The sequence below is a fragment of the Eulemur rufifrons genome, chromosome 7 (genome assembly GCF_041146395.1).
Source record: "Eulemur rufifrons isolate Redbay chromosome 7, OSU_ERuf_1, whole genome shotgun sequence".
Lineage (NCBI taxonomy): Eukaryota > Metazoa > Chordata > Mammalia > Primates > Lemuridae > Eulemur > Eulemur rufifrons.
Genome location: NC_090989.1, coordinates 125,094,515 through 125,110,573, shown reverse-complemented (window position 1 = coordinate 125,110,573; position 16,059 = coordinate 125,094,515). Strand labels below are relative to the sequence as shown.

Below are 16,059 nucleotides of genomic sequence, written 5' to 3'. Positions count from 1 at the left end.
AGGCGAGACATGTGCTTTGGGTACAGAGGTTTCAGCGGGTCTTGGAACTGGTCCAGGGTCACTGAGTACAGGCTTCTAAAGGTGACCAGAGTGGAAATACCCCAAACTTTCCTTTCCTACACTCAATTTGCCTCAGCAGAGGAGGGAGGAAGAGAGAATGCTACCTCCAAAGTAGGGGGCCCGCGCTGGGTAGTTGTGATCCACTGGGGCTGCCAAGTTACAAAGGGGTGGGGACTCTCCTATTTCACCACCCTAGAGATTTTCAGGGAGCTGGGGTTTTGTGACGGAGACCTGGGTAATTGGGACTGGCCGAGGAATGGGCGGCCCAGGCGGCACGAGGGCGGAGCGGGCGCCGCTGCGCTGACGGCCGCGGCAGAAAGGGGGCGGCCGCGCCCATTTCCTCCGCTGGGTCGGAGGGATCCGCACCGGCGAGCGGCGCCTCCCGCGGTCTGCTGCGGCGGCTCTCCCAGCGTGCGGGCTGTGGCCGGGCGGCTCCGGCCGCGACCCCGCAGGGCCCACTGCGCGCTGTGCGTACAGGCTGCGGAGGGTTCCGGCTGTCCGCATGGACGCGGCGCCGAAGCGGAGCCCTTCCGAGGAGCCGGCCGAGCTCCTGCCGTCTGCCCGGGACTTGGAGGAGGAGGAGGAAGAAGAGGGGATGGAGCAGGGGCTGGAGGAAGAAGAAGAGGTGGACCCCCGGATCCAGGTAGGGCGCCCGGGGAGCGTCCTGTATCCCAGCTCCGCGAGGGCTGACGGGGAGGTCGGCATCTACACTCACACCTCGCAGCCCCCCGGTGCCTGTGGTCCGGAGGCTGGTGGCGAGGCGAGAGGGGCTGAATACCCCGTTTTACCGCTGCAGTGCCCGCGTGGATGCGGCCTGCCTATAATGCGGCGAACCCCGCGCAGACCCCAGGCAGGATGGGGGTTGCCGTAGGGTGCCCAGCGGTGCGGGCGGATGTGCAACAAAGAGAAAAAGGGGGCGGGGGCGCCATGCTGGCATCGGGGGTACCCCCGGCCGAACTCGCGGGGCCGCGGGCATCGCACAGCTTCCTGCTCTGGGAGGAGGGGCTGCCCGGCTCGCGTGGGCGCCGGGCACCGTGGGCGGGCGAGCCCGGCAGGGTGGGCGTTGCCCCTGCAGCGTGGGCTGGCACCGGTGCCCTGGGCTCGGAGCCCTCACCTGGCTTGAGTGCCCGGCCTGAGCGTCTTTCTCCTTCGATTCATTGTTAGCAAAATGAGCGGTTTATTGTCACCTGGCTCAACATTCCGCTTGACCTGAATTGGTTTAAAACCAGTTGGTTTTCCTTGTGAGGTCGGGTATGAACAGAAATCAGGGACAATTGATGTGCAAAGCTGACGTTTGGAGGCGGCGAGGGGATTGGCCTGGCTTTCTGTGCCTCCATTTCCGAGAGAGATGATTCAAAAACAATTTCCAAACCGAGATCTAGGAGTGACAGCTTAACCTCTTCACCCCGAAGCAAAAAGCACAGCAAATCCTTCTCCAAGACCCATTTTTCTACCCTTTCCATAAATCATTTTTTAAAAAATTGCTTTTAAGCATGCTCTGTAATTTCTGGAGCCCTAATTGGTTTTTCAGTGCGCAGATCAATTAAAACCTCACTTAACTCAGTGGTTGGGGTTTAAATGAATTGTTTTGGCAGATTAGCAAGATAAAGATCAGGTGGAAAAATCTTTGCATCAGGAATTCTGTTAATTAAAACCATCCGGTTGGACTACTATTAAATCTTGTGTTCTTGGTATGGAATTCTGTTAGCAAGATCCTTTGTTTGCAGAGTAAATATGAGTTAACTTCATGTTGAATACTTTTTACAAAATATCAGTTTGTAAATGGCTATCTAAAGGGTCAGGATTAAAGCTAGTTTTAAAAACCCAGCTAGGTACGTTGAATAATTGGCAGTTTGCAAAGAAAAGATTTTTTTCATCCCTTTATATAAAAAAATATTCAACCACCGATGAGTTAATACCAGAATTCTGCCTGTGACTTAGTGATTTCACTGGGTTTCCGCTTTCGGCTTGCCCTTGCTTATGTTCTTTTATTGTTTTCTCTGCAAAGTTCTTGCTTGAGGCAGGTGGTACTATTTTTATTGGGCCATTAAACCATTTTTAACAGGTGATTTTACCTAAAGGCACATACTTGGAATAAATATTTGCCCTTCTAAGAAAAGACAAATTCCAAATGTCCCTTAAGACATTGTTAAAAGGGACATCGTCAAGAAAAAGGTTTCAGAAGTTCTGACCTTTATTTGCTCTTATAGCCAAGCCTCAACTGTTTTCCTTGGGACTCAATCATGATTCTTCCGGTTTCCTACAAATTGGGCTTGAGGTAATTTTTCAGGTTATAGACTGAGGTATACTGGAAACAAAAGACAGATCTCTTACATCTTTTTTCTCCCTCTTTTCTTCCCTAGGGAGAACTGGAGAAGTTAAATCAATCCACAGATGATATCAACAGACGGGAGACTGAACTTGAGGTACTGAGAGTAGAGTCTCTGTTCTTGGTGACGTGGTGTCAGTCATACTGTCACTGAGCTGGTTCATTTTGTTTTAATAGCTAGAGGGTTGTTGCTGGAGTCCCCTCCTTGGGAGTTGAGCAACAGCACGCTGTCTGACAGAATAAAATACACCACTGAGCCCAACCTGTGGGCGGAACGCATGTGGATCCAATTTCACATGTTGTTTTTCATTATGGAAGCTCCATGGGGCCAAAACCAAGGACTGTGCAGAGCATTATGCAATTGATGCTCAAGCCCCATATCTTAACGTGTCTGTAAAAAAGCTGAAAAGACTGAGAGGAAAATTAGCTGAACTCTTTAATGGAGAATAGTGAATGAGCTCACAAAATCGCTTACATATTTTAGGGCAGTTCCTACCTTTTGTACTTGGAACTGTTGTGTTTCCTCAGATTTATACCATTTTTTTTTTTACTTTCCTGTTCTAATAACTCACCCTCTCTTCCGCTTCCCCTTCCCTGCTCATTTCCTTATTGTCTGCTGGTGTGTAGAATATAATTATCTTAATGGTAACGAAAAGATGTTTAGACTGGGAAGGGCTTTCCTGCTGGGAAAAATTTTGGGAGACTAGAACTTGACTTGAATTTCATGAGCATTTGCCAACCTAAGTGTAAACAAGTTAGCATTCTTTACAGCTATGAGTTAGTCCCCACCCCTTTTCAGGGGTGGTTGGTTTTACCGCCCACCAGCAAATTTGAACAATCCTTGTATATATCTTGGAGATAAGTGACTTGTCAGCTGAAGGAACTGCAGGGAGCTGTTGGGAAAATCTTGTTCTGTAGCAGGAGAAGTAACAAAATAGTAAAAGTCAATGGGAGGGACAAGAGACCTCTGGTCCCTAAGAGTGAGAAGGTGGGAGATAGCCTACCAGGATTCACCCGAAGCCTCGATTTCTGACTGCATGTGTAGGCCCTGGAGCTACCAAAGCTGGATGTAGCAATGTGGATGAAAAAGCTTTTTGTGCTGAGCTGTGTGAAGGCTAAGCCCCCCATTCCAGCTTTAGGTGTCCATGAACACTGGCTGCCCTTCTCCCCAAGTAAAATAAAATCTGTGTTTACTTCATTTTCTTTCACTTATGATAAATTGAGTCTCTTTGTGATGTGGGGCAATTGGAACCTCTCAGAATCTGATTTCTAATGCATTACACAACAAAACTTCTATCATCCCTACAGGGCTTTAGGATTTACAAAGTATTTTTTGCATGCTTTATCTCATTCCATCCTGTCACAGCAGCCTGGAGCTGTGCTGGCCCATATGGTAGCCGTGTGCAACATGTGGTTTTTGAATATTTATGGTTTTGGTGTTTTGTTTTTTTTTTTTGAGACAGAGTCTCACTCTGTTGCCCGGGCTAGAGTGAGTGCCGTGGCTTCAGCCTAGCTCACAGCAACCTCAAACTCCTGGGCTCAAGCGATCCTCCTGCCTCAGCCTCCCGAGTAGCTGGGACTACAGGCATGCACCACCATGCCCGGCTAATTTTTTGTATATATATATATTTTAGTTGTCCATATAATTTCTTTCTATTTTTAGTAGAGATGGGGTCTCACTCTTGCTCAGGCTGGTCTCGAACTCCTGACCTCGAGCGATCCACCCGCCTCGGCCTCCCAGAGTGCTAGGATTACAGGCGTGAGCCACCACGCCCGGCCTTTTTTTTTTTTTTTGACAAAGTCTCACTCTGTTGCCCGGGCTAGAGTGCCATGGTGTCAGCCTCGCTCACAGCAACCTCAGACTCCTGGGCTAACATGTGGTTTTTGAATTAAAAATTAAATAAGATTAAAAATTCAATTCCTCAGTCACAACAGCCACGTTTCAAGAGCTCAGTAGCCACTCTATTGGAGAGAGCAGAGAACACTTCCATTATGTTTCACACTTGGAGAGGGAGTGAAGGTGGGGACCACCTGCTCTCCAGGTGAGAACTCAGGCTCAGCAATTCATGGTTCCATGGCATGGCAGAGCCAGGGCTCCCATCCTAGACCCTGGCATTTTCCATATTACCTCCAGCTTGTATGTCTACCATCCCAAATATGAGTAGACAAGTAGACAAGTTGGAATTAGTCTTTTCCTTTGGAGGAAAAAAAAAACCCAAAAAGGATTGAGGCTGGGTGCAGTGGCTCACACATGTAATCCCAGCATTTTGGGAGGCTGAGGTAGGAGGATCGCTTGAGCCCAGGAATTCGAGGTTACAGTGAGCTATGATCACACCACTGCACTCCAGCCTGGGCAGCGGAGTGAGACCTCCATCTCTTAAAAAAATTTTTTTTTTTTTGAGACAGAGTCTCACTCTGTTGCCCAGGCTAGAGTGAGTGCCGTGGCGTCAGCCTAGCTCACAGCAACCTCAAACTCCTGAGCTCAAGCGATCCTCCTGTCTCAGCCTCCCGAGTAGCTGGGACTACAGGCATGTGCCACCATGCCCGGCTAATTTTTTCTATATATATTTTTAGCTGTCCATATAATTTCTTTCTATTTTTAGTAGAGATGGGGTCTCGCTCTTGCTCAGGCTGGTCTCGAACTCCTGAGCTCAAACGATCCGCCCACCTCGGCCTCCCAGAGTGCTAGGATTACAGGCGTGAGCCACCGTGCCCGGCCAAAAATTTTTTTTTTTAATTTATTTTATTTGTTTACCTACTATGTGCAGCCACTGTTCTGGGTCATGAACAAGGCATCCCCATGTCTTAGTCCTCATGACACTTACCTTCTGTGGGGGAAATTGGCTCATCTATTCAACTCTTTTTAGCCCTGATTTCTGAATCCCATTTCTGAATGCACTTAGGTATTTGTGTGTCACAGGAAGCCACCCGACAGGTGTTTCCTGTCTTGGTCTGGAGAGCATTTGGAGCTGTGTGTGAGGAGAGCTGGAGGGCGTGAAGGGGGTGGCCAGGGCTGGGCTAGGCTGGGCTGTTGGCTGGCCTTTTCATGGTATTATTATAACCAAGACTGACTCAGAGAAATATAATATGAGCTACATAAGTAATTAAAAACTCCCTACTAGACACATTGAAAACTAAGAAGAAATAACTGAAATTCATTTTAATATATTTGGTTTTAACCCAGAATATTCAAGAGAGTATAATTTCAACATAGATTCAATGTTTAAAAAATCATTAATGAGGTATTTTACATATATTTTTGTGCTAAGTCTTCAAGACACATTTCAGTTGGGAACGGGCGTGTTTTGAGTGCTCAGCTGCCACATGTGACACTGGGCAGCACAGGTTTAGGAGGCGTTTCCTGTCAAACTCACGGAGGAGCCCTGTGGGATTTCACCCTTGGTGCGGGCTCTCTGGACGCTTGTCCTGCTGCCGGAGTCTGGAGAGAGGGGACCACGTGTGTGCCTGTCCGTGGGCTGCATAGCTTTAGTCAAGCACTGGGCACCAGCTTCGTGTCAGGCACCCAGTCGGCCACTGCTGCATATATGCGGATGAACAAGACAAAGGCCTTGCCCTTGAGTTTACGTTTTAGTTGGGGTGAGAAGTGGGCAGTGATTACTGATTGTAATAACGACAGTAAGAGAGTGGTGTGACAGACACCGGGAGGGGCGTTGCTCGAGGACACCTGAGCAGGTGCCTGCAGAGGACAGATCTGTGGGCAAAGAGGAGCAGGGAGCCAGCAGGCGGAGGTGGCCCAGGGGGAGTGCTGAAGGATGTGGTCAGTGCTCCGCATTCGCCATAGTTGCATTCTGTAAAGCCGTAAACTCTGAATTAGCCAATGCTGAACCATTGCTCCTAGGGGAAAGACAGGGTTAGGTTCCTGCAAGCCTTTGGTCGCAACCCTTTTATCAACTCATCAATACATGACCTTGTTTATGTGTATTTCTATTTAAAGACACCTTGTTTAATATATTACTGATTCATTAACATTGAACGCATGGCCACTTACCTAAGACATTTTCTCCATATTCCACATTATGGCCTTTTTGCGCTCAGGAACACTAGACAGCACTTCAACACTACTCTTATGGACCATTTTTAACAGCAAAATCACCAAAAACCTCCACGAAAGTGTGAAAACTGTGGCACTAACTAGGCAATGAAAAGGATACTTGTTTATAGGATAAGCACTGAGACCGGGAGGCAGGGTGGTGGTTTGACCTCAGCTGGGAATGTGCACGTCAGGCGGCTGCAGCGTTCCGCTGCTCTGCGCGTGTCCGTGAATGGACCTGGGCGGGCCTCGAGTGTTGATTTTGGGGGTTACATGTAAATTTTAGCGGGCAAATTCACAAGTATGAAACTGACAAATGGGCTGGGCGCAGTGGCTCCCGCCTGTAATCCTAGCACTCTGGGAGGCCGAGGCAGGTGGATCGCTCGAGGTCAGGAGTTCGAGACCAGCCTGAGCAAGAGTGAGACCCCCGTCTCTACTAAAAATAGAAAGAAATGATCTGGCCAAATAAAAATATATATAGAAAAAATGAGCCGGGCATGGTGGCACATGCCTGTAGTCCCAGCTACTTGGGAGGCTGAGGCAGTAGGATTGCTTGAGCTCAGGAGTTTGAGGTTGCTGTGAGCTAGGCTGACGCCACGGCACTCACTCTAGCCTGGGCAACAGAGCGAGACTCTGTCTAAAAAAAAGAAAGAAACTGACAAATGATGAGGCCTGCCTTTCAGGGCCCCCAGGAGAGGGTATTTTGCTGTCCTCGTTTTCTTTCCCTTTGCGTTTTCATTGTGATCCGGGGTGTTCAGTGCCTCCCCTCATTTCGTCTGACTCCGGTTACACCGCATCGGTGACCAGGCCTGTGACAGCTGCTAATGTGCTCACAGAGCGTGGCGCAGTCGTCTGTGGGCAGCCGGGGCTGAGGCGCTGCTCCTGGGGTTCACTGTTAGTGTCCCAGTCTTTGTCTTGGCTGTTTAGATCTGAGGTCACAAGAAGACCTCGCTGCCAACGTCTGCCACGCGGTCGGTTGGATCACTGTCTTCCTGCAGCCCGGCTTTGCCTCTGACCTTATTGGAGCAGCACCGGGCGCCCTTTGCACTCCAGTTTGTGTCGGAGAGAGCCAGCCTTTTCACACTGTTGCAGGAACCTTTTAACCAGAGAGGCCTTGGATGTAAGCCTGTTGTTTCAAATTAAGAAAATAAATGTATTTTCCCACAGACACATTGATTATTCAGCTTTAATTATTAATTCTCTCAGTATTTACTGAGTACCTGTTATGTGCTGTGGACAGTTTTAGGTGATGGGGACAGAGCAGTGAAGGGAATGGACAGAAGTCCCTGCCCTCTTGATGCTTCCATTGTAGAGGGGGAAGAAGGGCGATAAACAGATAAGGTGCACGGTGGGTTACCTGGTGCCCTGTGCTAAGAAGGAAAACAAAGCTGGAAGCCGGGACTGGCTTGTGGGTGTTTGCAGGCGAGGGGAGGGAGGGGGAGGCAGCGTTAAATATCCTGGGTAGGGAAGCTGTGTCCGGCCGATTGGGGGAAGAACATTCCAGCCAGAAGGGACTGCAAGTGCTGAGGGGGGAGTGGGTCTGTCCTGGCTGAGCACCAGCAAGGGGTGTGTGTGTTGGGAGTGGGTGAGTAATGGGTAGAGGAGAAGGAGACACTTCAAAGACAAATGGATCATTCAGGTGTGAGACAACCCTGCCAGGTGAGGTAATAAAAGTCAATATGCTGATGTCATTAAAAATGCATACTGCATAGAGCTAACTTTATTCACATGTTAAACAGATGCCGGAAGGAGAATTTCTCAATCTAATCAGAGTCAAGATTTGTAGTCTTCCGTGCCTCCCTCTCTTTCTAACTGTGATATGTCATGTTTTCATCATTTCCCTTGCTTGCTTTGAAGGTCAGCTGTTCCAGAGCAGTGGGCCAAGGGAGGAGGAGGAAGGACACAGGGAGGCTTGGTTACGCCATACAGCTCCTCTGGCTCCCAGTCATCAAAAGCTGACTTTCAGCCTGCCCTTCTCCAGGGAGGCCAAAGCAGTTACTGTGTTTATGTTTCCCCTTACTGCTCGGGTGGGATGGGGCATGAAAAATCATTTGATTTGTGTTCCCCAAACTTGCATAAGACCTATGCCCAGAATCTGCCTTTTCCAGAAACCAGCAAACGTCTTCTCTTTAAAAGCGAAACAAAACAAAAACAATAAAACAGTTCTATTTTGAGCTTAGAAACCTGGAGGTGGGAGGGGGAAGGAAGGGGTGAACTAGAAGCAGCCTGGACTCTCTCTAATGAATTACTAGTGCATATTAGGAGAAGAGAAAACTTCCTTATTAAAGGACAGTGTTGCCGTGTCCTAACACTTTCTCTTTCAAGACCTGTGTGGGTGGGGTGCATAGCGATAAGGTCCTATAAGACTTAGTTGTGCTTTTGAAGGACAGGTGGACCAGGGGAAGTGAGGAATAACTGTTTCTTGAAGCTGGCACCAAATTCCAGGCCTGGTGGCAGGCTGCCTGGTCTTGGCTGGGATTGCCGCTGACCTCCTTGTACACAGGTGAGATCTGGTTAAAGTATTAGTGAACTGGAGGCCTTCATGCAGCAAATGCTTAGCACCTGCAGTGGGCTAAGTCCTGTGTGGGGCGGGACCACCAGACACACTTCCCTGCTCTGATGGGGCTTGCTGTCCCCTGGATTCAAGGGTGCGGTTGTAATGGAGTGAGAGAGATGCTGGGAGAGTCACGCAGGGCCTTGGAGAGCCCAGCCAAAGCTTTATTGGAATGCGGGTCATCAGAATTGAGACCTGGACACTCCAAATCATCTGAAGATAACATCCAGAGCAGCCTAAAAGTGGAGACGAAAGAGAGCTGGTATTAGACATCCACTGCAGCTTGATGAGCGTCATGGGGGCAGGCAGAGCATTATTGGTAGGACCTTTGGCGGTTGGCTAGTTGTTAAGATAAACACACTTGAGGCCTTTTCTGAGGACCTTCAGGGTGGCCCGAGCCAGGACTGCAGGGCAGCCACTGCCCCCACAGCTCTGACCTGGAGTTTGGCCGTCAGAATGGGGAGCTTAGGGCCTTATGCTTCAGTGGACCCCCACACTGTGCACCCACCGCTGGGGAAGTCGCTGAGTGAGGAATCCTCTGAAGCCTGCGGAGTGACTTAGCTATGGGGCAGCTGGCAGAGCCGGGCCTCTGGAGGCCTGGCTTTGAATCTCAGCTCACCACTTAATAATAGAGGGGACCTTCAGCAAGTTATTTAATCTCTGTCCCTCAATTTCCTCACAAAATGGAGTTGTGTCTCAGTGTTGGCTGTGAAATAACCAGAACCCAAAGCCCTGGGGAAGAGACAGGTGGAGAGAAGACAGTGGTCTTGGTATCTGGTGATGTGGGTTAAAATCGGAGGTCTGATGACGTTTAGGGTTACTTGGCACTTTGGAACCCTGTCTCATCTGTGAATTTGGGGGCCATGCTTCTTGTCCACATCCCTGGGTACTTGGAGGAGAGGAGGGGATGCTGTGAACAGAGCACTTTGAGAGCCGCACAGGCTGAGTGGACGAGAGGGCCCCCTGTGTGCTTGGCTGGCGCTGGGGACAGAAGGCTCCAGTGAGATATGTGCTGGGGCCAGGCCTGTCACGGGTCTGGGATGGCTCCTCCCCAGGTCCTGCCATGACCTTTTTTTCTTGTCAGAGGAACTGGCACTGGGCAAGGGGCCAGAGAGGGCCTGTACAGGCCAGGATTACAGCAGGATGGACTTTTCAGGCACTGGATCTGCAGGGCATTGCATTGGCCTGTTTGCAGGGATGTAGAAATTGGTTTGTTTCTTCCGGTGAGCCCTGCTTGGTTGGGGTGTGTCTTCTCCTGGGATTTGCCTGGCACCAAATAAGTGCTCAAGAGATGTTTGAGTAGATGAACAACAGCAGATTGCCCTGTAATAGCTGTGTGACCTTGGATGAACTACTTAATGTCCCTGGGCCTCAGTTTCCTCATCCTGATAATGGTGCATAGTAGGCCATCAGTAACTATTACTGCTGCTGTTATTGGAGTAGGGCAAGGTGAGGGCTGCATTGTGGCAGGTACTTGCAGGAAGGTTTTGTGTCCATCCTGGAATGTTCTTCCTACCAGATTTTGTCTCTTAACTGCCCTTTAGTCACAATGACAGCTAATAATAATGGTTACTATATGCCAGGCCCTGTCCTAAGCACTTTGTATATGTAAACTCATTGAATCTTCAGAACAATTTCGAGATATTATCACCTCCATTTTGCAGATAATAAAACTGAGGCATAAAGTGTACAAGTATCTTACTCTAGAACAGAGAGAACCTAGAAATTGCATTTGTCCCCAGGCTGTTCTTAGGCAGGGCTGACCTTGGTGACAGTTGTGAGACAGGTGAAACACAGCCTTGTGTTCTCTTTTTCCTACACAAAACCTGTTCACTTATGAAGGTGTTGGCTTGTGAATGCGTAAGATTCTGTCCTGCTTAGGGATGTTAGCATTTTAAGAGTGACCGTCCACATTAAAAAAGGATGATGCGTGGATATGGACAAAGGGCTCTGATCAATTTAGTGGAAAAAATTAGTTAATAAAACTATATAAAGCCATACATACAGTAAAAGAATATGTGCTTATGAGAGAGAAAAGGTCTTGAATAGAGTTATTCTTAGTGTGGTCTGAAGAATGTGAACTGCTTGTTACTAGTTAAGGTGATGTAAATACAGACATCAAGAGGAAGACTTAGATTTTTTTTTTTTTTTTTTTTTTTAGCAATTTGATGTTGCTGTGACATCCAAGTGACATTTCATTTTCCTAGTTTATTATTCTAAAGAAGTATTGATTCACAATGGGTTGGGGCGGGGGGTGGGGGGGAGATCACCATATAGTTTGAGAAACATGGCTCTAGAAAAATGCACACTCAGTTGTTACCAGTGGTTATGCTGCTAGTTGCTGAGAATGCTGGTGATTTTTATTTTTCATTTCTTGGTGTTTTTTCCTGCATTATTTACAATGACCATATTTTATAATTTTCACAGGCAAGGGATGGGGGTGGAGAATGAAGCCTATTATAAAAAGATGCCTTTATGTGCCAAAGAAATGAATTTGTTTGGAAGGAATTTTAGGAACTATGAAGGCTGGTGGGAAAAACTTTGGATTGGTAGTTCCTGCCTTAATTGAGATAAACCCTGATGTTAGTGGGTTTGCTTGGTGAATTACTATATTGTTAAGCATTATTTTTTGGTAATTCATGGAAGAATGAAAAGTATTTTAAAGGCATTTTGGGATTGTCTACAGCCAAGAAACCCTCATTTATATGCTCATTTATAAAATACAAAAAAATCACCAAGATAGAACAGTGGAAAATATTCCAAATATCAAGAATATTTAGATATTCAAACTTCGTTACTGTATGTGTTTGACTGTTAGCATCATTCCAAATGGATAAAGACTTGTGGGCACATGTAAGTTCTCTTGCACAACCTCACTCACTGTGGCCACATTAGCAAAGCGATATTGGTATGGGCTATTGGCCAGGACATAGAAATAGCTATTTAACGTTGAAATGGATGCTATTGCCTTAAAAAAAATTGGATGTGTCTTTCTTTGAAGCTATAAGGACCAATGAGAGAATACACAAATTTCCCTGGCTTTTCAGCTGGAACCTAGCATAGGATTACAGGCACTTGCTGTTGTAGTACAAGCTGACTTTTCTATAATCATGTGCCTGTATCCCCGGGTTTATTCAGGGTGCCTACCCTCTGACTCTGAGCTGTCCACAGGTGTCCTCACCTTAAAAGAAGACAGGCTATGAGGGTTGATGGATTTGTTGCTATCCTCATGGTTGATTAGAATCTTCACATCCGCAGGTTGACAGAGCTCTGGTCCCTGTGGACTGTAGCCTTTTAATATTGAGCTGTTCTTTTTCCTTCTCGGCATTTATTGTAGGGACTGTTAACGTAGTGGTGTGTGTGTTGGCTGCATGAATTAAACATCTCTTGAACCTCATCCCTTGGCAGGAAGCCCAGTCATCTTTGCCCAGCCCTCTTTGCGAGTTACTTAATCTGCCTTTTGCCACATAGATGTTTCCAACAGTAAAGACTATATTGCTTTTTTGCAGTGCATAATAATTTGCAAAGCAGCTCTTAGAGAGCGTGGCGAATCAGCCCCTTTCATTTCCTTAAAGGAAGATGGAAAAAATTTTGTTCTATTCTTGCCTGTTTTTTTTCCCTTTGCTGTGTTTTGCTGGATTATCTAAGAGATATTAATGTTTTCTCTGACAGAAAGAAACCGTTATTGAGGAGACAATGGGAGGAATATCCGCTGTTTATTATAACCACAGCCAAGCCCTCCTAATATAAACTCTTTTATTGTTTGGCATTAAACCCTCACCCAAAGCATGATGAATGGGGTTTGGTTGTCTTTGTCCAGCAAACCCTTTTGTTTCAAGCATGCAAAAGGATTCAGCTTTGTTTTGATAGATTTGAAGCCCACAGATTTAATGTTCTCTTACTTGGATTTTTGCTTTATTGGAAGAAAAGATGAAATGATGATAGTGTTTTTTTTTTTTTTTTTTTTTTTTTTGAGACATGGTTTCGCTTTGTCACCCTGGCTAGAGTGCAATGGCGTCATCATAGCTCTCTCTCTGCAACCTCAAACTCCTGGGCTGAAGCGATCCTCCTGCCTCAGCTTCCTGGGTAGCTGGGATTTCAGGCACGCGCCACCATGCCCGGCTAATTTTTCTATTTTTTGTAGAGATGCGGGTCTTGCTTTCACTCAGGCTGTTCTCAAACTCCTGGCCTCAAGCAATCCTCCTGCCTTGGCCTCCCGAAGCGCTAGGATTATGGACATGTGAACCCCAGTGCCTGGCCTTTATTGTTCTTGGTAACTGTTTCTACCTAACAAGTTACCCTATACCTTAATAGGGTAAAACAACTGTTTTTGTTTTGCCGATGATTTGTGAGTCAGGAATTTGGAGAGGAGTTGGAGAGGGCTTAGCTGTGCAGTCCTTGCTTGAGGGGTTTTGTGCGGTCAGATGTCAGCTGGGGCTGTGGTCATTTGAGGGCTCAACTTGACATCCAAGATGACCCACTCATGCGCCTGACAGTGGGTGTTGGCTGTTGGCTGGGAGCTCCGGTGGGGTTGTCAGAGCGCCTGCATGTGACCTTTCCCGTATGGTGGTCTCGGGTACTGACTTCCTTATGGTATCTGGCTTCCCCCAGAGTGAGCATCCCAAGATGACGAGGTAGAAGCTTTGTGGCTTTTTTGGATTGAGCCTTGGAACCTCCAAAGCAGCACTTCTGTCATATTTTATTGGTCTAGGCAGTCACAAGCCCACCCACAGTCAAATTACTCTTGACGGGATCATTGCCAGAGAATTTCGGGCCATGTTTGAAAACTCAGCCAGGCACAGTGGCTCGTGCCTATAGTCCCAGTGGCTCGTGCCTATAGTCCCAGCTACTCAGGAAGCTGAGGCAGGAGGATGGCTTGAGCCCAGGGCTTTGAGGTTGCCGTGAGCTATGATGACGCCACTGCACTGTAGCCTGGGCGACGGAGAGCAGTGTCTCAAAAACCAAACGAAACCCCCCTGCCATACTCGTGGTAATGTAAAGACAGTGACTTGTTTTGAGCCCTGTTGAAAACCTGCTTTTTTCCTCCCTTTCTTTACTGAAGGAGACTTCATAAACAACCAGATTTCAGTGTCTCCTCCAGGTGCTTTAATGGTTAACCAGCCACAAAGCAAGGACTCTGGTTCCTACTCCTGATGACCCCAAATCCAGCAACAATAACAGCATGCGGGAGCAGTTTTTAGCAGTGCTATGGGTCTTGTCATAAGGAATTCTTTGCCACTTTGCCCATTTCTTAAAAATTTTGTCTGAGAAAAAATTATGCCATGGCTTTAATGCCTGTTAGGAAAAAAACAGTGGAGCTTAGAGCCAGAGGTACAATAGTTCGGGAGATGCTTTATAAATTCATGGGGCAGGGATCTAAAGCCCCTTGGGCAACTCTAGTTAGACATGCTGCTTTCTTTCCCTGCCGCTGCTTTTGCTGGGTCTCCCCTGGGGAAGCACATGTAGAATCCTGCTATTGCATTCATTTGGTAGAAATTGGATCTACCCTTTCAGTTGGAACTTGTTAAAGAAAAACACACTTTTTTTCCCCCCTAAGAGACAGGGTCTGCTGTGACACCCAGGCTAGAGTGCAGTGGCGCGATCACAGCTCACTGCAACCTCAAACCCCTGGGCTCGAGTGATGCACCCCGCTCAGCCTCGCGAGGAGCTAGGACTACAGACGCGTGCATATGTCCACCTGATCTTTAAAACTTTTTTTGTGGTGACAGGTGCTTGTTAGGTTACCCAGCCTGTTGCCCAGGCTGGTCTCAAACTCCTGTCCTCAACCAATCCTCTCGCCTCTGCCCTTCCAAAGTGCTGGAATTATAGGAATAAACCACCCGCACCTGGCCTAGAAAACCATACTTTAATGTTCTGAAACTTGGGGTCAAAAAGCATAGGAAAACTTCCTTTGGAACTGATGGAAAGTTAGCTACACAGAGTGTGATGGTGGGAAGTGTGGGCTGTGGAGCTCAGGAGAGCAGGGTTTGAATTCTTCCTCTGCCTCTTAATAAGCTGTACAATCTTGGAGGGTTTGTAGTTTTTGTTTTTTTAGCTTTTCTGGGTTTTAATTTCCTTCTCTCTAAACTGTGAAGGACAATACCTATCTATCTAGGGCTGTTAAGGATTAAATAAAATGATATTTATAAAGTGCCTGGATTGGGACCTGACATACAATGTCCAACAAACGCCGGTCTTTTCCTCCCCACCCCTTGTCATTTATTGAATAACAGCACCTGCATAAAAACACTATTTAGTCAAAGCTTATTATATGCTAAGTAGTTCATACAGTTTATCCAGTTCATTCTCACTACAGCCCTTGAGGACCTTGATGAGGAAGGGAGGCATTGAACAATGAGATCACTCCTCCCAGGTCATATGGCCAGTGGAGGGTGGAGCCAGGATTTCAATCCAGGAATCTGAGGCTGGAGCCCGTGTACTTAAATAGTTTTGGGGTGTGAAGGATGCCTGTTCTGAGATCCCCACTGAGGCTGGTGAGATGAAAGAACACTGGTCTAGGACTTAGGGGACCAAGGTTTCAATCTTTGCCCCGATACTAATCAGGGATACATCTTTGGGAGAGGAACTTGACCTCCTGAGAGTTCAGTCACCTCATCTGTAAAATGGGAGCATCTGAGCTAAATGATGGGCAAAGTCTTTTCCAGCCCTGGTATTTTAAGACTCTGGTATTTCAATTTGAATGTAGTCACATGCTGAATAAATTATGATTCACCCTCAGTCTTGACTATAGGGGAAATACAAAAGCTCTGTAGTCAATCTGTGCTGTCATGGTCTTAACATTTTATTTGTGTTGCAACAATACTTGCCCATAGTTTTTGTTTTTTTTTAAGCTCCTGATAAGTTATAATGAAAAATGAAAGTCCTTTGCTTCACTCCTCTCCACCCCTAGTTCTACTCTGAGAAGCAACTACTTTTGACGTTTTTAGCTGTTTTTCTGGTTGTTTCTTCCGTGACCCTAAGGTTACAGCAGTGGACTTTGATTTTGGCTCTTTTGCACCCTGTGCCCTTTCTTCCCATTCCTGTGAGCTGCAGGCAGGAGGGAGG

At 47.2% G+C, this 16,059-nt stretch overlaps 1 protein-coding gene across 1 annotated transcript in view; it reads left to right on the top strand.

Annotated features, from left to right (window-relative positions):
- Positions 1-434: 434 nt before the first annotated feature.
- Positions 435-16,059, top strand: part of SH3BP5 (SH3 domain binding protein 5) — a 73,904-nt gene continuing 58,279 nt past the window's right edge. The window contains exons 1-2 of the mRNA XM_069473263.1: positions 435-703; positions 2,424-2,486. Of these exons, the coding sequence (XP_069329364.1) occupies positions 563-703; positions 2,424-2,486 (204 nt within the window). The 5' untranslated portion in view covers positions 435-562. The remainder of the gene's footprint in view (positions 704-2,423; positions 2,487-16,059) is intronic.